Genomic DNA, 24,038 nt, shown 5'->3' with positions numbered 1-24,038 from the left:
CTGACAGGTGAAAGAGCAGAAAAGCTTAGTTACCCCATCCAAACGGTGATGACCGATCTCTCACGTCTTCTCCCTGTACAGTAACACTCGGTGGACATTACAGGCCAACTATGTGTGCACTGATTTTACGTCTTAAGCCATACCCCTGAAGCCACACCCCTTAAGGATACACCCCCCCCAAAACATGGCACTGACAATATGAAGCCACACCCCTTAAAGACACACCCCTGAAGCTACAATCCTTAGACCACACCCCCAAAACCTTGTTTTTCTAAAATTTTATCGCAGAATGATGCCTCAGTTGAAAGAGGAACGAGCCTCCAATGGTAGTTTTTCCACCACCATGGGAAAATCAGCCAGCGTGGAAGAAGTGTGGAGACGCTGGATGCGGTGAGAAGGAGTGAAGCTGCTCCGACCCTGCCTTAGCCTGCGCGGAGGGAAGAGATGGCGTCCCAGGTAGGACCGAAACTTGTCGTGGAGGGAGGCATAGATGAAAGGGTTGTAGCAGGCTGAGCTCATAGCCAGCAGGTGGCAGGAGACCTGAATCACATTGATGTGGTTCTTCCCAAGAATGGAGAAGTCGGGATCCAAGTCACGGATGAGGTTTACCACCTGCAGGGGGAGCCAGGAAAAGGCGAAGCAGAGCACCGACACTAGCAGCAGCTGGAACGTTTTGCGTTTTTTGCGGCCCCACTTCTCACGGCTGGAGGCCGCCACTGCTCCGGGCATGCTCCGGCGCCGCAGGTGGTGGGAGATGGCACAGTAGGAGACGGACACGGCCGCCAGCGGCACGAAGTAGGAGAGCAGCAGGACAGCGCAGGAGTAGATCAGTCGGCCCCGCTCCTGGCCCTGCCAGAATTCCTCACAGATGGCCATGTGGTGACCCGCTTCGCTCAGGTCAAGATAGCCCGTGTGTAGGCCGGTCGGGACGGAGAGGGCCAGGGCGCAGACCCAAATGCCGACCACCAGGCTCCAGCAGAAGCGGCGGCCCAGTCTGCGCCGGATGGGGTACGCCACCACGACGTAGCGGTCCACAGCGATGGCGGTGAGCGAGAGCACGGCCACGAAGACAGTGGCAACCTGCATGAGGGTGACGAAGTGACACATGAGGCGGCCAAAGACCCAGCCCCGGAGGTCGAAGGCGTAGGCGGCCGTCAGGGGCACGCAGAAGAGACACATGACCAGGTCGGCAAGCGCCAGGTTGCCGATCAGGAAGTTGGTGGTGCTGTGGAGCTTCTTGTTAAAAACGATGAGGAGGAGCAGCAGAAGATTGCCGCAGCAGGCCACGATCACCAGCATGGCATACAGAGGGATGAAGAGCGGCTTCAGGTCAAAGAGAAGGTCCAGGCCTGTGAAAGATGAAGAGGAGGAAATCGAGGGCGCGGTGGAGATGTTTTCCCAGGATCCATTTGGAAAGAACCTCTTATCCATCATAACAGAAGGCATTCCTGCAGGCACAGATGGGAAGCAATAACTCCTGTAAAACAATAAGAAAAAGACAGTTATTATAAAGATCCCGTAATCTACACATCTAATTGTACATCAGGAGAGAAAGTGAACTCTACCGAGTATAAAGGGTTTTGTTGCTAAAATCACTAAAAAGAATCACTAAATCAACTGCTGTGGATGCACAAACGTTTTACAGATATCCATGATCTTAAGGGTTCAACTAAATGGTTATATATAAACCTGCAGCCATTAAACCATTCCTTATGCACGTTTATAATGGGAGAAAAACACAAAAACTGAGATATTCCATTAATTCAGCTGTGCAAGCTCACACTTAAGAAATTAATACATTTGTTACAAATGGATTTAAGCATCTGCGAAAGGCCACTGCTATCAACTCCATTAAAATATCCATAACCCAAATCAGAGACACAAATAAAGTCACTGAAACCATAGGCCATGCCAGTATTACAGCAGATGCAGGCGATAACTTGGCTTGGCTAAATGTCAACTTTAGTCATGGAGCGCTGGAGTGAATCAAAAGATTTAAGGTTCACATATAAAATACCAGGATCAAACAGGAATATAAATCAAACAACAGTATTGTATTATTATAATACTAAATGTAATATTGCCAAGCATCTCCTCTGGCCCCATTTTTTTTTTACAAATTTACAACTGAATGTCCCATTTATTTAAAATGAATGTATAAAAACTGTCCATATTTGAATGACTTCAAAACAGTCGAGCCAAATGCCGATCCAAAGCCATCGTTCACTTTGTAAACAGTTCAGTTGTCCTCATGCTTTTGCGGGAGGCTAATGTTTTGTTGTGCAGTCGTTCATCGAGTTCATTCTTGCTGTCTTTATCATGCAGAAAGGTGCCATAGATTTCTTTCAGGGGACATAAAAGCCTCCCCCGTGTCCACACGGGTCCATCGGTTTCTACAGTGCATGTCGGCGATGTTAAAAATAGCAGCGAAACATTTGGAGGTGAGCAGTGTGTGTTCAGCAAATGTTTTCAGGGGATTGATTTTTAAAATGTATTTATCGATTTTGTTTTTTTTCCCCCGCCGTAATGAAAGCGGAGTCGCAGTCTGAGAAACTGTCCTGTCCCCCTCTTTCTCTGCCTCCACTCGACTCTGAAGACTGGTTGACAACTTGAGACATGACTGCTGAAAAGTGTGCGGCGAACTCAATTATGTGTGATGGCATCCAGGCCGCCCTATTTTGAGGGGGTACCTCCATGACACCTACACCTAAGACGAAGGACACTACTAATAATTTCACACATCCTCAGTTAACTAATTACCCTGCAGAGTCATTGCACCTCCCTATCCCTGCCAGTAAGTGGCGCTACACTCACAGAAGGCCAAACAGGAACCCTTGGGCTCTAAACACCGCAACTGGAACTGCCATCGTGTTGTAAAACGAGAATACCAAAGAGCCAGTTATTAAAATGCGAGTCTTGCAAGAAGGATGGCGTTTAGAAATATGATTACTAACGATCGTGGATGGTAACCTTGGTGACAAGTCTGGTTCATTCTCTCTAAGTTTTATAGTTTAATAAAAAAACGTGAAAAAAAAACTGCAGAATTATGACAGCAAAAGGGGACAAAAAGGAATCTTATGACCCACAGATCGTCCACTTTGCTGCCAAAGTGGTGACTCCATGCAGCACTGTAACAGTCCTTTATTAATAGACACTTGAATTGGACTCGGTACAGAAACAATGGTGATACATTCTCCTTCCGCCACCTCAAAAGTGAACGACCAAAGTGCTGAACCAATGAGTCAGTCACTCGTGTGATGTACTGTACATCGCTAAAGCTTTACTAAGGTCGTGTCAAAGCTTTGACCAAAACAACGCATCCGTCAGTCTGACCGCCCCCATGTCCTGCTAATAAGACTATTAACCTTTCCGGCCTGATTCTCTGCCTATAATGATTTTCTATCAACACAGGCTTAAATGTTTGATTAGCCATATGCTAATGTGAACAAATGTGTCTAAGGGGAGAAACTACTTACATTAGTTCATTACTCATTAGCGCTCCACAGCTACGGCATCCTAGTGCTTGTTAAACCTTGCAAACAATATATTTATAGCACAAATTTATTTTATTTACTGATACATAAAGTACCTTATGTCGATGTCAGCACATGTCCACCTTTCTACCTACACCATGCCTCATCCTCGCACCAGAACCACCCGGGTCTGTTTCACCCTGTGTTTGAGCACGTGTGTGAGTGCCCTGTTACAGAGTGATGTATTTTCTGGGGGTGCACCCTGCATTTAATACATTATTCTGAAAATAAAAATATATATATGGTATATTATTACTGATTCTGAAGAGCAGTTGGGTCTTCACATATAAAATGAGTGTAGTTGTAGGGCATCGTTTACATGATACTTTAATTAGTATGCTAGCATCATAAAATAATAGCATCCTAATAATAATAATAAAAATAGTACAACTATTTCCCCAAAATGAGTCACTCATATCTTTTGTTTGTTTCAAGGATGCTGGATAATTGTCGTGAATAGGCACTTATCCTCTGAACAGATCTCTGCTCTCTCTTGGAGCTGTCTATCTCTGTGGGATCCATAAATAACATATTAAGCTAATCATGGACAATACAAGTACGGGCTGAGGTCTGCCTGCAAGGAGGCATTGTGGTCCTGTGAAGCACTGAGTCATCATTCATTTAGTTCGCAGGATTATTCTTGCACTCGGAGGGGTAACAAGGCGTGATTTTTAATCGTCATATCAGCTTAGGAATTTCTTTAATGAAATGTAATGCAAGAAGACTACTACATGACAACTTTCTTTGAGTCTGTCTTAGAATAAAATAAACTAAACTAAAATAAAATGGAGTATTGCATCTGTCTTTTGTCCAAGCCTCACGCTTTGTCTCATTTGCCCCACCAAGTCCACACTCACGCAGTACCACTTGGCAGGGGCATTCCTGAGCTTAGTGCAAGTATCCAAGGGTGTGCCGTCCCTCAAATAAGCCAAGTGTGCTTAATGTACACTCTATCCATATTTTGGCAAATAATGCATGGTAGCGATTTTTGGCAAAGAATATAGACTACGATACACCGTATGAGTGACAACTCAGGTTTACATCGAACATAAGGAAGTCTGCCGGCTAAATAGGGGTCCTGCATGCCTCCAAAGAAGTTTCAATTAAACTGCGCAAAGTTGTATTAATGAATGATTACATAGTCCAGGCTAATGTGAGGGACAATCCCAAACACAACTAACACAAATGATAGTTAATAGTAGTGTATCCTTTATTTACCTCTTCAGTTTTCAGGTGTGTCCCACTGCTTTCAAGGAATTCCCACGCACTTGGACTCTTCACATACACTTGCAAACTTTGAGTCTTACGTCAACATATGTCACGAAAGTTTGTAGTGTCTCACACACAAAGTACTCGTCCTGTATCTGCAGGTGACAGGTCCAAGACAACTGAAACCACAGATAATAGAGAACCCTCTGTGGACACTATAAATAATGTAATTTTCAGCTGTATTATAATGAATATTGGTATAATGCCTATTATTGTCAGAAATGTAACATTCATAACATGTGTGTGTTTAAACATTCAGTAGTATTAATTTAATACTAACTAACATTATGTGTAATTGTGTTCTTACATTTATATGGCAATACATCATCCTCAATAATTTTTTCGGGCTGTTTTATTCCCTGTGTGCAAAGCATTGTGGGATATTGAAGTGGTAGTACAGTTGCGTGAGCCTTCATCGCTGCTGACTTGCTTCACGGGGCATAATGGACCACTCCCCCTTAGCCCTTTCTGCTTTAAGACACACTTCAATATGGCAACGGGTCTCGGGAACCTGCAAACGAACCCGAGTGCTGAGGTGGAATGTGTAGGGACTTGTGTGGGATTGGATCTCAATCTCTCCCGATCTTACATGACACATAAGTCTACAAAACCATTTCCAGCCATTATTGGGAATATTTAACGTTAAACCCATCACATAAATAGGAATGTCATGGTAACCAGTTTCAGGGTAAAGTTCCCGACAACTTTAATACTAGTTTCAAATTTTTATTTTTATCATTATAACCACGATTCATTACTGCGGTTTGAAAAACTCACGATTAATACCGTCTAGCATAGCAAAAGTCTCCCAGACCCAGGTGCCCAAGCTCAGCATCTAATGTGGGTTTGTGTCAGTGGCAGCTTCTCCGGAGATTTTTTAATGTTAACGTACATTTCATGTTTTTCATATATTGATATACGGTATTGGCTATGTTATTATTTTAACGTTTATGCAAACAAAAATGCATAGTGCTGCTACTTCTGTTTGCAGTTTTCAATACAATACTTGCTGAAATGATTTAAGTTTGTGTATTAGTGCTTTTTGAACATTTTCAGCATTCTGCAGACCTTAAATTACTGTAATAAGTCTGTTCTAAAGCAATTTATATATTAGGAGCCAAGTCCAATACAGTGCCAAATCACATGTATTGGCACGAATTTCAGTCGGAGAGAAAAGCACATACATTTGCATGAATCGGTTCTTTTCAGATCTAAAAGAATTAAACCTTTTGTACATCCACACATTAAAAATCAAGAAATATGAGAAACGATATATAAAACACACAGCAGTTTCATTTCTACTCATAAATATATGCCAAGCAGTAGAATAAAACATTCCCAAATACATAAAATGTCATTTTATACTAGAAGCATATTGATGTACATTTCATAATGATGTATGTGATAATTTTGGTCACTATAGTCATGCAATAAAATTTTCATACTTTTAGCTCTACTCATAAATGTATAGCAAGCAGTAGAATAAAACTTTTCCAAACACTTAAAATGCACGGTGCTTTTATTGTAGAGGCATATTGATGAAGATTTCAGAATGACGTGTGATATCTGTCCTCGGGACAGAAGGGGTAGCATATTGTGAACAGTACAGCAGCTCGTGGCTGGACACTGACACATGCTAGGCAATTCATTAGTCACTGATTCGCCAAGCTAAATGCCTCTGAGCTGTGGGAGGAATCTATTTGCCAGCTCAAAATGCTAAATAAAGATGAATGGCCAGCTAGTTTGAACAACACAAAAGCATCACAGGATACAGATGGGCTTTTTCTGAATAAAACACTGTTCTTTTTATGCAATAAAAGCTCTTAGGAAGCACAGGGCGGTCTTGATTCAGATTGATTTGATTGACTGAACTTCATTGTCTTTGTCCCAAATTAATTATCCTCAAGTAGCAAAACATTTCAATGCTCCATGAATAATATTTTTTCAACATCCCCTCCTGGAGCCGACACCTTATCGTGGTGGAGGGGTTTGCGTGTTACAATGATCCCAGGAGCTATGTTGTCTGGGGCTTTATGCCCCTGGTAGGGTCACCCAAGGCAAACAGGTCCTGGGTGAGGAACCAGACGAAGTACGGCTCAAAAACCCCTTATGATGAGAAAAATTTTGGATTCACGGTTTCCCTTGCCCGGACGTGGGTCACCGGGGCCCCCCCCTGGAGCCAGGCCTGGGGGTGGGGCTCGATGGCGAGCGCCTGGCGGCCAGGCCTACACCCATGGGGCCTGGTCGGGCGCAGCCCGAACAAGGCACGTGGGTCCCCCCTCCAATGGGCTCACCACCCATGGGAGGGGCCATAGGGGTCGGGTGCGAGGTGATCTGGGCGGCGGCCAAAGGCGGGGACCTTGGCGGTCCGATCCTCGGCTGCAGAAGCTAGCTCTAGGGACATGGAATGTTACCTCTCTGATGGGGAAAGAGCCTGAGCTGGTGCACGAGGTTGTGAAGTTCCGGCTAGATATAGTCGGACTCACCTCGACGCACGGCTTGGACTCTGGAACCAGTCTCCTTGAGGGGGGTTGGACCCTTTTCCACTCTGGAGTTGCCCGCGGGGAGAGGCGCCGAGCGGGCGTGGGCATACTTATTGCCCCCAGGCTGGGCGCCTGTACATTGGGGTTTACCACAGTGGACGAGAGGGTAGCCTCCCTCCGCCTTCGGGTGGGGGGACGGGTCCTGACTGTTGTTTGCGCTTATGCGCCAAACAGCAGTTCGGAATACCCATCCTTTTTGGAGTCCTTGGAAGGGGTGTTGGAGAGCGCTCCTCCTGGGGACTCCCTTGTTCTGCTGGGGTACTTCAATGCTCACGTGGGCAGCGACAGTGAGACCTGGAGGGGCGTGATTGGGAGGAACGGCCCCCCCGATCTGAACCCGAGCGGTGTTTTGTTATTGGACTTCTGTGCTCGTCACGGACTGTCCATAATGAACACCATGTTCAAGCATAAGGGTGTCCATATGTGCACTTGGTACCAGGACACCCTAGGCCGCAGTTCGATGATCGACTTTGTAGTCGTGTCGTCGGACTTGCGGCCGCATGTTTTCGACACTCGGGTGTAGAGAGGGGCGGAGCTGTCAACCGATCACTACCTGGTGGTGGGTTGGCTCCGCTGGTGGGGGAGGAAGCCGGCCAGGCCTGGCAGGCCCAAGCGTATAGTGAGGGTCTGCTGGGAACGTGTGGCGGAATCCCCTGTCAGGGGGAGTTTCAACTCCTACCTCCAGCAGAACTTCTCCCATATCCCGGGGGAGGCGGGGGACATTGAGTCCGAATGGGCCATGTTCCGTGCCTCCATTGTGGAGGCGGCTGACCGGAGCTGCGGCCGTAAGGTGGTCGGTGCCTGTCGCGGCGGTAATCCCCGAACCCGCTGGTGGACACCGGTGGTAAGGGATGCCGTCAAGCTGAAGAAGGCCTTATCGGGCCTTTCTGGCCTGTGGGACTCCAGACGCAGCTGACGGCTACCGGCAGGCCAAGCGGAATGCGGCTTTGGCGGTCGCTGAGGCAAAAACTCGGGTGTGGGAGGAGTTTGGTGAGGCCATGGAGAACGACTTCCGGACGGCTTCGAGGAAATTCTGGTCCACCATCCGGCGGCTCCGGGCGGGAAAGCGGTGCAGCATCAACACTATTTATGGTGGGGATGGTGCGCTGCTGACCTCAGCTCGGGACGTTTTGGGTCGGTGGAGGGAGTACTTCGAAGACCTCCTCAATCCCACCGACACGCCTTCCAATATGGAAGCAGAGTGTGGGGACTTGGGGGTGGACTCGCCTATCTCGGGGGTGGAGGTCGCTGAGGTGGTCAAAAAGCTCCTCGGTGGCCGGGCCCCGGGGGTGGACGAGATTCGCCCAGAGTTCCTCAAGGCTCTGGATGCTGCGGGGCTGTCCTGGTTGACACGCATCTGCAGCATCGCGTGGACATCGGGGGCAGTACCTCTGGACTGGCAGACCGGGGTGGTGGTCCCCCTGTTTAAGAAGGGGGACCGGAGGGTGTGCTCCAACTACAGGGGGATCACACTCCTCAGCCTCCCTGGTAAGGTCTATTCGGGGGTCCTGGAAAGGAGGGTCCGCCGGATTGTCGAACCTCGGATTCAGGAGGAGCAGTGTGGTTTTCGCCCTGGCCGTGGAACAGTGGACCAGCTCTATACTCTCAGCAGGGTTCTGGAGGGTTCATGGGAGTTTGCCCGACCAGTCTACATGTGTTTTGTGGACCTGGAAAAGGCATTCGACCGTGTCCCTCGTGGGGTCCTGTGGGGAGTGCTCCGGGAGTATGGGGTACCGGGCTCCCTTTTAAGGGCGGTTCGGTCCCTGTATGACCGGTGCCAGAATTTGGTCCGCATGGGCGGCAATAAGTCGGACTCGTTTCCGGTGAGGGTTGGACTCCGTCAGGGCTGCCCTTTGTCACCGATTCTGTTCATAGGTTTTATGGACAGAATTTCTAGGCGCAGCCAGGGCGTTGAGGGCGTCCGGTTCGGTGACCTCAGGATTAGGTCTCTGCTTTTTGCGGATGATGTGGTTCTGTTGGCCTCATCGAGCCGTGACCTTCAGCTCTCACTGGAGCAGTTCGCAGCCGAGTGCGAAGCGGCTGGGATGAGAATCAGCACCTCCAAATCTGAGACCATGGTTCTCAGCCGGAAAAGGGTAGAGTGCTCTCTCCGGGTTGGGGATAGGGTCCTCCCCCAAGTGGAGGAGTTTAAGTATCTCGGGATCTTGTTCACAAGTGGGGGAACGATGGAGCGGGAGATCGACAGGCGGATCGGTGCGGCGTCAGCAGTCATGCGGGCGCTGCATCGGTCTGTCATGGTGAAGAGAGAGCTGAGCCAAAAGGCGAAGCTCTCGATTTACCAGTCGATCTACGTTCCTACCCTCATCTATGGTCATGAGCTTTGGGTAGTGACCGAAAGAACGAGATCGCGGGTACAAGCGGCCGAAATGAGTTTCCTCCGCAGGGTGGCTGGGCTCTCCCTTAGAGATAGGGTGAGGAGCTCAGTCATTCGGGAGGGACTCAGAGTAGAGCCGCTGCTCCTCCGCATCGAGAGGAGCCAGATGAGGTAGCTCGGGCATCTGATCAGGATGCCTCCGGGACACCTCCCTGGGGAGGTATTCCGGGCATGTCCCACTGGGAGGAGACCCCGGGGAAGACCCAGGACACGCTGGAGAGACTATGTCTCTCGGCTGGCCTGGGAACGCCTCGGGGTCCCCCCAGAGGAGCTGGACGAAGTGGCCGGGGAGAGGGAAGTCTGGGTCTCCCTGCTGAGGCTGCTGCCCCCGCGACCCGACTCCGGATTAAGCGGGAGATGATGGATGGATGGATGGATGGATATAAAACATATACGTCCAAATTATCTAATAAATTAAATGAATGCAGTAACAATTTCAAGAAAACCCAGAACTGAGACTTGGAAAAGTTAAATATAGTCAAAAGCTCCAAGTTATCAAATTCAGCAATCACCATGCCTCATGACGGAGAGAAATCAAAAATAACCAAAGGAAACCTTTGTGTTACTTTTAACTGATACCTTAAACATAGACGTTTGGCTATTATTCCTCTAAATATCTCAAAATTCAGTTAATATTATTACAACGTGAAAAGAAACTACAATAAAACGAGGTCATGCACGGCGAATATCACGCATATGATTTGTCTGCCGAGCGTCACGTGATCACAACTAAGCTGATGGTTCTTCTCTCTCTCACACTGCGGGATTGTGGGTAATCATTTCCCATGTTTGGTCTTAGTCGGCATGCTTCACACGTATAGTCAAAATTTAGTAGAAAAGCACCACCTGAATAAGGGTGTAGCAGCGCGAGCGATGAATCTGTTTAATGACAATGCAATGTCCACATTTCCGCGAAATCAAAATGGAGGCAAAAGCGGTTGTCATTCGATAGGTTCCTTGTTAAAGTCGCACAAAAAAGAAAAAGATTCCAGTGAGCCTACAGATAGCAGTGATTCCGTCATAGCGAAAGTCGTCCTACAAAATAACCCTCCTCCTCTTCTCTCTCTCTCATCTCCCTCACACCATCCACGATTCTTTTCAAAGATAAAGTGCAGGTTAATTTGTTTTATATATTTTGTATTAATCATTTTTATATGAATATTTTTGGGTTGTGGAATGAATCGAGTTTCTATTATTTCTTATGGGGAAATTCACTTTCATTCTGGAACGAATTATGCTATGGAAGTAAATTAATGACAAAAGTCGTTGATGAAAAAAAACACGTTGAATTACACTTATCAAATAAAAAAGCATTGCATTATAGATGCTTTGAATTTTTGGGGACTGTAATTTAATATCTGTATACATTTAAACATTTCAACTGAAAACATTTCAATTGTAATTTCACTGCTTAAATATTCAGTACAAAAATATTCGGCTTCCAAAATTCAGTTCCAAAACATACGTATTTTAAAGTGCATGTTTATAATTCAACCACATGAATTCAGTTAATTTAATTTCGCCTCAAAATAAATTTGAAAAGAAGAAATTCAATTGAAATTATTCCATGTGTTTTATTCGCATCTTTATTATTCAAGCAGTAATATTCAGTCGCCTTATTTGCGCTTTACAATATTCAGTCCCGTTATTTTCGCTGTTTCAAATACGCTGCCAGAATTTCAGTGGTTTAAAATACAGTCCGAAATTCAACCCTTTACATCCGGGACCAGCAGGATGACTAATAGACTGCAGATAGAGTTCGTCTAACTGCTGTCCAAAATGGAGCAAGCGGGAAATACAAGTACTGATTGACTTGGCAGCAGATTTTTGTTGATTGTGTTATTTATGTTTCTTGTCGTTTACTAGTCAATCCGATAACTTATTGCGCCCCAAGTAATAGGTTTTTATGTAAGTAATTCGCTAGCTGCATTAATTATCACCAAACTTATCTTGCTTAACGTAAGATGCCTGCGGGCACCTACAAGGTCCGCTAGCTTGCAAGCTGGCCAGCTACTGTAGGTAGTTGGGATGGGATAGTACTCGACTTGGAGACTAACAGGTCCGCGATATCGGCGATGACACCAGAAGGGACCTTAAAAGGACTTTTTGAAAGTATGATATGCCTAATTAATTAAGGAAAATACGGTGAAGATGAAACGGCATCTGACTGGGCTTGATGACACTGCCTGTGTCATCTTCCATGCAGGGACGGATTACGGACCGGGCCAGCGGGGCCGCTGCCCAGGGGCCCTTGGGGTGCAGGGGGCCCGTGGGGCCCCTAGCCCAAAACAATTTGCAATGCTTATCAACAATGTATTTTCGTTTGTCTATTTTAGAGGGCCTACATTCTTTGATCCTCTGCCTACAAGGACCCCTGACCCTATAGGGAGGGTGTTTGGCTGCCAAGGGCCCTTGAATTGTGGTGGTGGTGCTGGTGGGGCTCTCGCGAACGTTTTGCCCAGGGGCCCACACAACCCATAATCCGTCCCTGCTTCCATGTATGACCCGCTGCCTTACTTCTGGTTGCCCGGCGATTGGAGGGAGTGTCGGCACCGGCTTGTCATCTTCCCCCTGCTCCCCGGTTGTGTCTCAAATTTTATGATTTGGACAGTATGACTCGGCACTTAGCCATCTCTCCAGTTTGACTCTCCCTGCCGGCCCCTGGAGGTTGGACTCCCCCTTTGAGTCTGGTCCCTCTCAAGGTTTCTTCCTTCTAGGGAGTTTTTCCTTGCCACTGTCGCCTATGGCTTACTCACTGGGGGCTCTGGGTGGGGATGCTGTAAAGCGCTTTGAGACGATGTAATGTTGTGATAATGTGCTATACAAAAATAAATTTGTTTGTTTATACTTGGACTTTGTCTGCTCGCAGGAATGCAATTTCCAGCATAGTAACCACCCCGCAAAACATAACACAGGCTGTCACTGAACTGCTTCAACTAATCCAACGAAACCTGACATTCAGGGAGATATCCACTGTGACTGTTCAGCAAGAGCAAGGACGAATGGGGTGACCACGTATGATCATATCACCATCATTTACTATATACAGCTAATGAAACAGGCTATTCACAGCTTCAAACTAATAAACCTTTACAAGGTTTGCATTACTGCAATGCTAGTTCAGGTCCTATCATACAAAATAAAAATTAAAAATCATACAAAAATAAACTTTGTTTTTATATAGCGTAACACAAAAACCACCGAAAGTATTGTAGTGTGTTTAGGAATAGTGTTACACATGTTGCTGGGAGGGATATTTTCTGTGGGCGTGCGCCCATCCAGGGGAGAGTGTGTGGGAGGGATGAGAGGAGGCGGGAGAGGGGCTGACGGGAAGGTGAAGGGGTTTGGGGAAGGTTAAGCAAGGAATGGGTGTAGGCAGGACTGTTCTTCGACTTGTTCTTAGTGAATAGGTTTGAGTAGGGCTGGGCATATGCCATAAAAAATATCACAATATTTTCAGAGATTTTCACCATGCCTATATTATGAAATCCATATGTAGAAAACAATAAAATATGACAGGTGGTTTCAAGGTTTTCTGATTGATGACCAAATTTTATTACTAATAGATATGGCGCGTGTGACTGGTTTGATATGGGCGCCAGCAACTGACTCATACCTTGATGGAATTTGTATAAATAATGCATTATAACTATTAATTACGTAAGAAAACAAATGTTTAGTACGACATTATTGTCATGCCGGGCTCGTCCGATCCTCGTGTGTGCCACGCCCCCCTGATTATCCACGTGTGCTTCCCTAACCATGCCCAACTGTATCCTGTTGATTTGCCCTGTCTTTGTTCTATATCAGTCCACGTCTTGCCCTGCCTTTAGTCCGTCATTGATGTTAGTAGCGTTCCGATGTCCTGGTCTCCCCCTTAATAAATCCCCAGTTTTCCCCGACTTTCGGCTACCTATTTCATTCTTCCCTGCCTGCCTACCCATCCGCACCCGCGAATCCTGACAACTATACACTGATGGCGATATGAATGTTCATAAACACGACGCGGTATTTCACGGCCCAGCCCAGTCGGATGCAGTTTCATCTTTACCGTATTTTCCTTAATTAATTAGGCATATCATACTTTCAAAAAGTCCTTTTAAGGTCCCTTCTGGTGTCATCGCAGACATCGCGGACCTGTTAGTCTCCAAGTCGAGTACTATCCCATCCCAACTACCTACAGTAGCTGGCCAGCTTGCAAGCTAGCGGACCTTGTAGGTGCCCGCAAGCATCTTACGTTAAGCAAGATAAGTTTGGTGATAATTAATGCAGCTAGCGAATTACTTACATAAAAACCTATTACTTGGGGGCGCAATAAGTTATCGGATTGACTAGTAAACGACAAGAAACATAAATAACACAATCAACAAAAATCTGCTGCCAAGTCAATCAGTATTTGTATTTCCCGCTTGCTCCATTTTGGACAGCAGTTAGACGAACTCTATCTGCAGTCTATTAGTCATCTTGCTGGTCCCGGAAGTAGAGGGTTGAATTTCGGACCGTATTTTAAACCACTGAAATTCTGGCAGCGTATTTGAAACAGCGAAAATAACGGGACTGAATATTGTAAAGCGCAAATAAGACGACTGAATATTACTGCTTGAATAATAAAGATGCGAATAAAACACATGAAATTATTTCAACTGAATTTCTTCTTTTCAAATTTATTTTGAGGCGAAATTAAATTAACTGAATTTATGTGGTTGAATTATAAACATGCACTTTAAAATACGTATGTTTTGGAACTGAATTTTGGAACAATTGAAATGTTTTCAGTTGAAATGTTTAAATGTATACAGATATTAAATTACAGTCCCCAAAAATTCAAAGCATCTATAATGCAATGCTTTTTTATTTGATAAGTGTAATTCAACGTGTTTTTTTTCATCAACGACTTTTGTCATTAATTTACTTCCATATTATGCGTGCAAACCAAGGTACCACTGTAATGTCATTTTAATTTTTTTCTACTTTTTTTTTAAAGATTCCCAATTTTAAAAATTGTAAAGCTCTGTTAATGGTAAGCATATTCTATGACACTAATAACATTTTTGAATGTACCTGGCAGTTTTTATTTTGCATTCAAATGCCGGTGCTTGTAACCAATTTTTGTGAATAAGGTGTATAGTGACTGCATCAATCATGAAACATAACATTAGGCCCTGCATCCTGCAGGAAAAAAAGCTAGATTTTATTTTCATGCAGAAAAAGGAATGTAAATGCAGTATGTGCATTACCATATGGAAAGAAGAGTAAAGGTTTAGTTTTGATTCAGTTCTTGTGATTTCCTCAGGGGGGAATTCACATAAAACCACAATATGTGAAATTCAGTTCCCCTCCATTTGCAAGGTAATCATATCCTAGGGCGACCGATCCTTCTCAGGTAGGACTTCAAAATGTTCAAAATTGTTTGTGGCAGACTCAAAATAAAATTCAAAACAGCAGTTAATAACATACAATAGCTCCATTTTCCTCAAAAATTTCACTTTTGGCATTGGCTAGCATTTGGCAGCTACCTCATGCTATGCCAGCACAGCACATGGAACTGAATGTCGTCTGAAATCAGTAAAGAAATGCTCAATGATATTTTTCTTTTCTTGCAGACCCTCTCATCCCCTTTGCATAGTTGGCTGACACTTACGAACACTTTATTTGGGCAAGACGCAGAGGAGAGAATAGAGATAAAGCAAAGCTATGTCAGACAGAGTCAGACTCATCAGGGTAGTGCTCGGCTGAGGAGTATTGTGCTGAGTGCAGAGTGTTGCGAGTTCATCTCCGCATATCCACTCAAGCACAGTCAGGTGTGATCACACATATCCTTACTGTCCTCTGGAGTGAGACTGGCACTGAGAACTCCACACTCCCTACTTCCTCTAAACCAAATATACATGCTTTGCTTTTGTGAGTAATAACATAAAAGAAAAAAAGTTCTGTTGATGCTATAACAGTAAAAGCAACAAAATTGAGCACTGGGAAATCACCGGACTTCTTGTTAGCATCAAAGGCTTTTGGGAAGCATGGGATGGAAAAAAAACTTAAAAACGCAGGACTGTCTATCCTCTCATTTCCCATGAGCAATGAAGAGTTACAGAATGCATGTCACAGAAGAGGTGCCAGTCCGTCACAGCGCTCACAGGAAGAGGTGCCAGTCCGTCACAGCGCTCACAGGAAGAGGTGCCAGTCCGTCACAGCGCTCACCGGAAGAGGTGCCAGTCCGTCACAGCGCGCACAGGAAGAGGTGCCAGTCCGTCACAGCGCTCACAGGAAGAGGTGCCAGTCCGTCACAGCGCGCACCGGAAGAGGTGTCAGTCCGTCACAGCGCTCACCGGAAGAGGTGCCAGTCCGTCACAGCGCTCACCGGAAGAGGTGCCAGTCCGTCACAGCGCTCACAGGAAGAGGTGCCAGTCCGTCACAGCGCGCACAGGAAGAGGTGCCAGTCCGTCACAGCGCGCACCGGAAGAGGTGCCAGTCCGTCACAGCGCTCACAGGAAGAGGTGCCAGTCCGTCACAGCGCTCACAGGAAGAGGTGCCAGTCCGTCACAGCGCTCACAGGAAGAGGTGCCAGTCCGTCACAGCGCTCACAGGAAGAGGTGCCAGTCCGTCACAGCGCTCACAGGAAGAGGTGCCAGTCCGTCACAGCGCTCACCGGAAGAGGTGCCAGTCCGTCACAGCGCGCACAGGAAGAGGTGCCAGTCCGTCACAGCGCTCACAGGAAGAGGTGCCAGTCCGTCACAGCGCGCACCGGAAGAGGTGCCAGTCCGTCACAGCGCTCACCGGAAGAGGTGCCAGTCCGTCACAGCGCTCACAGGAAGAGGTGCCAGTCCGTCACAGCGCGCACAGGAAGAGGTGCCAGTCCGTCACAGCGCGCACCGGAAGAGGTGCCAGTCCGTCACAGCGCTCACAGGAAGAGGTGCCAGTCCGTCACAGCGCTCACAGGAAGAGGTGCCAGTCCGTCACAGCGCTCACAGGAAGAGGTGCCAGTCCGTCACAGCGCGCACCGGAAGAGATGCCAGTCCGTCACAGCGCTCACAGGAAGAGGTGCCAGTCCGTCACAGCGCTCACAGGAAGAGGTGCCAGTCCGTCACAGCTCGCACGGTGGGGGTATTTTTTTTACATCACTTAAATCATCCGAGATCAGATGCCTCATCCTGGATGAGTTAATGCCAGTGAAACTCATCCGGGGTAAGTCGGTTTTTCAAACGCAGCTGTGTAGTAGAGTAGCTTAGCTGGATCCATTCATCTGAGATGATTGCACACGGCCGCGCTGCTTGAAAAGCCCATATATATCGAGTCTAGAAAACATGATCAGCAAGTCTTTGATAGACTGCAACAAAATGATGAAACAAAGGGCACACCTTTTCACACAAGCGGAGCAGGATCTCGTATTAGAAGGATATGCAGGATTTCAAGAACTAATTTACACAAGGGGTACTGTAACACAGCGAAAACAGCCCAAAGCAGAAAAGACAGCTGGCAAAAAGTGGCCGACAAATTAAAACGCGGAATAGTGTTCATTGTACTTAATTACATTGTATTTAATTTCCTATGTGTCAGATTAATTATTATTTAATATGTCATAATTCCAGATCAGACATAAGCACAATGAGAACATGGGGACAGGTTAAAGTGAAGTACAAGACAAGAATATACTTCAAACTGGTAGATATTTGTCTATCCATCCATCCATTTCCCAAACCGCTTATCCTACTGGGTCGCGGGGGGTCCGTAGCCTATCCCAGAAGCAATGGACACGAGGCAGGGAACAACCCAGGATGGGGGGCCAGCCCATCGCAGGGCACACTCACATACCATCCACTCACACATGCATTCCTACGGGCAATTTAGCAACTCCAATTAGCCTCAGCATGTTTTTGGACTGTGGGGGGAAACCGGAGTACCCGGAGGAAACCCCACGACGACATGGGGAGAACATGCAAACTCTGCACACGTGACCCAGGCGGAGACTCGAACCTGGGTCCCAGAGGTGTGAGGCAACAGTGCTAACCACTGAATATATATATATATACTTCGCCTAGTTTAAGTAGTTATCTGAGGTGTTAATAAATCTTTGAGGTACAATATTCCCCCTCAGCTACAGCAGTATCTTTCAAAAAGAATTTCCTCCGGGAGCAATGAAGGATCTGGCCGATCGCACAAAAAAACCCTCTTTATATAAAATTCTCTTATAATTTGCGCACCGATATCAGTTGGTCTCTCATTCATGAATGGCGAGGCCATGACAAAACGGATTTCCAGGCAAGGACACTGCTTAAGTGTGTGAGCTAATCTTTGTTTACGTAGAACAAGCCTGCTCCGAGCAGCGGCCTGTACTACGAAGTGAGGTTACTGGCTTTTGGGGTAACTGTCGGATTTAAGGTACCACAGTTTAAATTGACTTCATATTCGTTCACTTACATTTTGCCAAGACTACCTTAAATTTGACAAGTTACCCCGATAAGCCAGTAATCACGCTTCGTAGTGCAGGCCTCAGATTTGAGGATCTGGATGTGCTACTATGACAACACATCCAGCAAGAGTTTTGAAAAAACCGACAGATCCAGGATCATGCCAAATCGTCAACAATTACATCCAGCTAGAGTAATCCACATACGAAAAAACCCCCAGGAAGAGACGCCAGTGTATTACACACACATACCAGCAATTTGGAGACACCAAAACACCTGCTTTTGAACTGTGGAAGCAAAGCACGGTAATTTTAGGTCTGCAGAATTTTGTAAAATGTGTTTGTTTATGTAAAAAGGCTATTTTCCCAGTCAAGATCATTCTCTCTGGATCTGAAGTAATATGATTGTTGTGAATAAGTATGACCCTCAAATGACTGAATGGGTAGAGCCATCCTCCTCACTTTTTCAGGGTTGTGGGGTCATTTACAACCCCTGAAACTAGTATATTTTTAGTATATCTGTGGATTTAGTACATTTTTATATCTGTGTGTTTCCTTAGGCAATCCACAGATGTGGGTTTTAGGTGATCTGATGGTTCTAAATTTCCCATAGCATTTACAGTATGAAACTGAGCTTAGGTGTCAAAATAGTGCTTTAACAATATTCTGTTTTTCAAACAATATTAGATTTCACTTTGCAAACATCATGTTGAATTTTCACTTTCTCTGAAGTTGTGATGACTAACATTATGAAGGTTTTGAAACAGCCCTGGTCTGTTGTCGTGTATGAAATTCTAAAACTGAGACTATGGTCGTTAAAACATCCAGCCTAAATAAATCAGCCCTTAATTCAGGGCTTCAGGCTCATGACATGATTGAGTAGCGCTCAGTAGTTCAACAAACCATTATATACTAAAAAAAGCGGTACAGCTAGCCAACACATCTCATGTGAAAAGAAATAAATATTCCCATCACAATTCCTATGTTCAAAACTCCCAACAACAAAGCACTATCAGAGTACTCAGTAAAAGAAATTAATGGCGCAATGAGGTAAATAAATATAAATAGTTTATACATGTGAGTAAGGAATCCAAAATGAATATGAGTAAGGAATCCAAAATGAATGAATATTGTAGAATGGGGCATTCGAGGCCTAACAACTGTTCGAAAGTCACATGATTTGGTGAAAGAAACCATTTGGCTAGCTTTCCGAACCAAGGACACGCTGAGAAGCACAACAGAAATGATCCAAAATACGAAGACCCCACTTTTTAGTAAAAACAAACACATGGATTAGGGCCAAGCAGCAGCACTTGTCACACTTGTAACAGATGCATTTTGTTTCGTTGTTGGTGTCATTTCCGCCTGCGGTCTCACCAGTTTGAGTGCTGCCTTCAGCAGGAAAGATACCTGAATATTATCAGCCTGAAAGCCTCGTCAGTCCACAGAAGTGATGTCCCCTGGTTTTGGTTTTAATGGCTAGATGATGGGCACTTTTCCTGAATTTCTGTCTTTGTCAGAAGCACTCACCGGCTTTAATAAGGGGATGTCATTGACCAGGGCAGACTTGGGGCGATGGCAAGGCATGGCGCAGGCAGGGAGGTGGACGACCCACTTGTGGCTTGCAGGGAAACAGGGGTTTATTAAACTGAAAACACTAGGGACACTACAGAAACAAAAAGGACCACGAGGGGTCAAAAGCAAAAAAGGGATAAACAAAGAATAACTACAAATGGGGCAGGGAAACAAGTGGCGGGCGGGCGGGCGGACGGGCTGGCTACAAATAACAGAACATTCATCATCATTCAGCATCAGCAACAAACATCATACAATGAACCACTGGGGAACTGAACTGAGGCAGGGACTTAAATGCTAAGGGGTAATGAGACTAACAAGGACTAGTAAAACAGGCAACAGGTGAAACTAATAAACTAGAACATGAAACGCAAACTAGGAAACAGAATCTAACAATGGGGAAAACTGACAGGTAAAAACTCAATCAAGGGCACAAAGGCAACAAACCAAAACCGAATACAAATCAAAACACAGGGACTAGAAAACTGATACAACTGAAACACAAGGGAACAAAATCTACAAAAAACGGAGGAGGTGGGATTTGAACACGTGACAAAGGAATTTGCAGGGGAAAACACAAAGGCTGACAGGAGGGACAGGACAGCCAGCGACGCCTGCTGGCCAAACGGGGAAAGGACAGGAAAGACTGGGAACAACAGGACCTGACCCTGACAGGGAAACTGCAGACTTAACTGATATCTCAAATCCCATTCTGTTGATACGGTTAACACTTCATTATTGTTGGCTCAAGGTAACACTTGTGGCGCGCTTTGTAAGAGGGATGGTTGCAGAACCAGCAATCAGCCCAATGTTAAATGCAGTTGGAAAGCTACAGATGAACTGTTTTCCTTCTGGGGGGCAACAGTAGGGGGTTTGGGGGGGTGGAGTGGACTGTGGCTGGGGAACGTGAAAGGCAGGGGTCATGCCTTAGAGAAAAGTAGTAATTGAAGGATGATTGTGGCAGCTGAAAACGTACATTTCAACATCATGGATTCTGCTGACGAAATTCATCAGAGGGTCAGCATGTATGTATTTTTCCCCTATTATCCTCACAATGGTCAGCCCTTGCAGCACTAATAGAACATCCCAGATATACCCTACTCCGCATTAATGGAAGCCAGGCTTTTAAATGTCAAGTAAGAACTGGAAAATGTGAGAAACTTATCCTACAATCCGAGGTCTCGGTCTTATCATCCTCATCAATATATGATGACGTCTATGTCAGATGGGCAGCTAAAGGTCTGTGGGTGGATTGGGGAAGGGAGGGGGGAGAACACTGTCCCCCAAGCCTGTTGCGTCACTCGATGACGTTTGGATCAGAAAAGGTGTGTGATACTCTTCACTCCCCCCCCCCACCACTGAGCTGGCAGCAGTGCTATGCATCATGCCAACCTATGAGAAACTGAATTATTCACTATTTCTGAATGGGAGGAAGTTGTGAATATTTTGAACGAGAATTAATTCCCACATGTCTAGCGATCTCTCAAGATAACTGTTTAATGCACAGAAATATACAGAAATGGCACCGAATCATGCATAGCATACATTAATCCAGAGATTCCTTAAAGTGTTCAGGGCGGCCGACCCTAAATATTTTATAAAGACGGCACTGAAAAATGTTCCCGGTGTATTAAACATACAATTATTTCTTTAGCTATAAAAGTTACTGAGCAGAACTGATTTGCTGCTTCATCATTCATCTACCTGCCCAACCTGTGCCCAGGTTGTCAAAGACCTCAAGCTGTACATAAATCAATAAAATGGCATCAGTGGTAAATGCACATTGCAGCAGACGGTTTTCGAGATTCTTCGAGCTGTGGACAACGATTACAGCTAATCCAGGAGAAGCACACGACCTCCTGCAAAGCGAGATCTGGGGTCTTGGGATTGATTTTGATTATGGTTTTGAGAAGGCTAAGAGGAATCAGCTGGTTTGGGAGAGCCTTCAGTGTCCTCTCCATGGAGACAAAAATGATTAAGTCTTCTTGCAAATAATGAATGTGACATGAGACATTGGGAACAGTCAAAAGTTATAATGCCTTAATCCTGGAGATCAGTATGGCCTTAATATTTAATCTATAGGTATCTTAGTATGGTGAACTAAAGAAATCGCATGGCAGGGCACCTTTTCAGTCACAAAAGACCATCAAAATCTGCATGTAACCTGTACCTCTGTATGCAAACAACCTCTCAGTTTAACCCAGTATTTCAATAAACCCTAGATCCTAAGTGATTATCTGAATCCCATTATGAAAAATCCTATTATCACAGAGTATTGAATCTAGCGCGATAAGTGTCACATGAATTACGCACTTCATCTTTCATCACAACACGAATGAATCGCTGCTATAATCTGTATTTTCACTTGTTCCTTATGTGTTGCCCTAAGGACATGGAGAGAACGTGCGCATCGTGAACCGAATCAATGCATTTCCGATACTCAATTACAATTGTTTAACGTTATTAACACATTTCACGTACATGATTTTGTCTTTGTTCTTATTTACGGGTCATTTCAAGCAACCACACTAGCATTTGCAAATATTAGAAACTATACTGAAATCACTAAGCTGATGAGAAAATGTTTGGTAATTTAGTTGCTTTGTTAGTTTCCAAACTTGAGAATCCGAAGACATAGTACATTTCGTCATACTTTTCCAAGTAGGCTATGGTGTTTTCAAGTATATAAAAACAGTCACAAAATGACTGTATCATCCCAAATGTAAGCCCTTTCAAAACCCACAAACACTTTCTTAGAAACATATATTAATTTGTCAAGATTTAAAGAAAGTCTATAACAAAAACAACATTTTACATTTTGACAAGAAACTCATGTATACATTACGAAACGATAAAGTTGAAAGACATCATCTACCTGAACGATATCGGTGGCTGACTTCAAACGCTCAAAATCTGACTTCGGAAAGCATCTTTTTGGGAAAAACGGGAAATGTGGATGCATGGATAAAAAGAAATCGCCCTTAAAGTTCTTGCATTCTGGATAAATCCCGAAGTCCATTCATGTACTGAGCTGTGAAATCAAGCGTTCAGCAAGTAAATACCTTCGCGTAAAATCACGGGAAAGGAGCAATCAATTCGCCTTGAGCTCTTGCAGGGAGAAATTGACCTGCATCGATGCCCCGCTCCCGAGGAGCTGTCTTATGGACTCCTGGATCTGATCGGAATTGGAATTGAAGAAATAAAAAAAAAACCAAACCCTTCTCAAATCAACAGGCTGGATAGATGGCTCCATTATAGCGGATGTCTTTTAAAAGGACTCTGTCAAAACAGATAAAGACGTTTTGCTTTCACCAAGGCTTGTAACCCTATAATTTAGTGGGACACTGAGAAAAAATAACCACTAGAGCCTTTTGGTGTTAAAAGGGAGGAGGAAGTGTGAGAGGCTTGGAGGCACTGGAGATGCTATAAGGCTTCTCGTTTTGTCTCGGAATTGAAGTTTACCTGGCAGCAAACTGAAAACTGCAGGTATCATAATGAAAATCACGTTTCATGTGGTCAGGCTAATGAATGATCAAATAATATAATAGTTTCTACTTTTTAATTAAATCCATTTTATGCATAAATTCGAGTTATAATTACGGATTGCTGAATTTTTATATTGTATATAATCACACATGATATGGCATGATATTTAAAATATTACACTCCGAAAGGTATACATGCCGCGTTATTGGGAAGGGAACGTGACTAAACTCCAGACAGGCATAAACATCAACGCATGCTTCGTTGGAAAAGCGTCTGACAAAACGCAATATTAATCAATTAACTACAAATAAATCAATGATTTCAAAAGTCTTATTTCAGATATCTCGGAGAGGATTTCTTGTGTGACCAAACCAACAACTCCTTTCCTTGCTGATCTAGGCAGTAAGCGGCTTATTAAAAAAAAATCTAATAAAATGATATATATATATATATATATATATATATATATATATATATATATATATATATATATATATTTAATAAACGCGTACATTAAAATATTAATTGGTTAATTTAATTGTAACATATAAACAACAACGACATATGCTTCTTCTTCCACATTTATATTCGTTTTTTTTTATTTCCTATATATATATATGAATAATTAGGCTACCTTACAAGTGTTACCTTGAGGAGCTTATTTCTGTGGCATGTGTAACAAATTCAGTAACTGATCTCTAATATAAGACCAAAGCTTGCACTCCTTTAACAATAATTCCGAGCGTCAATTATTTACCGTTATTGGTGACCAGTACCGCTCCTGGCCCATGTTGCGCCCTAGGCGAGCATCACCACTGCTGCCCCCGACCGAG

At 44.8% G+C, this 24,038-nt stretch overlaps 1 protein-coding gene across 2 annotated transcripts; it reads right to left on the bottom strand.

Moving 5' to 3' along the window:
* Positions 1 to 232: 232 nt before the first annotated feature.
* On the bottom strand, positions 233 to 22,649 carry prlh2r (prolactin releasing hormone 2 receptor). 2 transcript variants are annotated; one of them, XM_048975714.1, is made up of 2 exons: positions 22,595 to 22,649; positions 233 to 1,477 (listed from the first exon to the last, which is right to left on the bottom strand). In XM_048975714.1, the coding sequence occupies exon 2, from the start codon at positions 1,444 to 1,446 to the stop codon at positions 298 to 300; it is 1,149 nt and encodes a 382-aa protein (XP_048831671.1). In that variant the 5' UTR covers positions 1,447 to 1,477; positions 22,595 to 22,649; the 3' UTR covers positions 233 to 297. The 2 variants fall into 2 exon arrangements, with proteins under 2 accessions (XP_048831671.1, XP_048831670.1); XM_048975713.1 differs by lacking the exon at positions 22,595 to 22,649 and adding an exon at positions 19,675 to 19,820.
* Between the last annotated feature and the right edge of the window lie 1,389 nt (positions 22,650 to 24,038).

Source organism: Brienomyrus brachyistius, chromosome 14, assembly GCF_023856365.1.
Source record: "Brienomyrus brachyistius isolate T26 chromosome 14, BBRACH_0.4, whole genome shotgun sequence".
Taxonomy (NCBI): domain Eukaryota; kingdom Metazoa; phylum Chordata; class Actinopteri; order Osteoglossiformes; family Mormyridae; genus Brienomyrus; species Brienomyrus brachyistius.
The sequence above is the reverse complement of the archived record's forward strand: the minus strand, read 5'-3'. Positions and strand labels throughout refer to the sequence as shown.

Coding starts and splice junctions, on each gene's coding strand:
- prlh2r (XM_048975714.1), bottom strand. CDS start 1,446: ATGCCTTCTGTTATGATGGATAAGAGGTTCTTTCCAAATGGATCCTGG.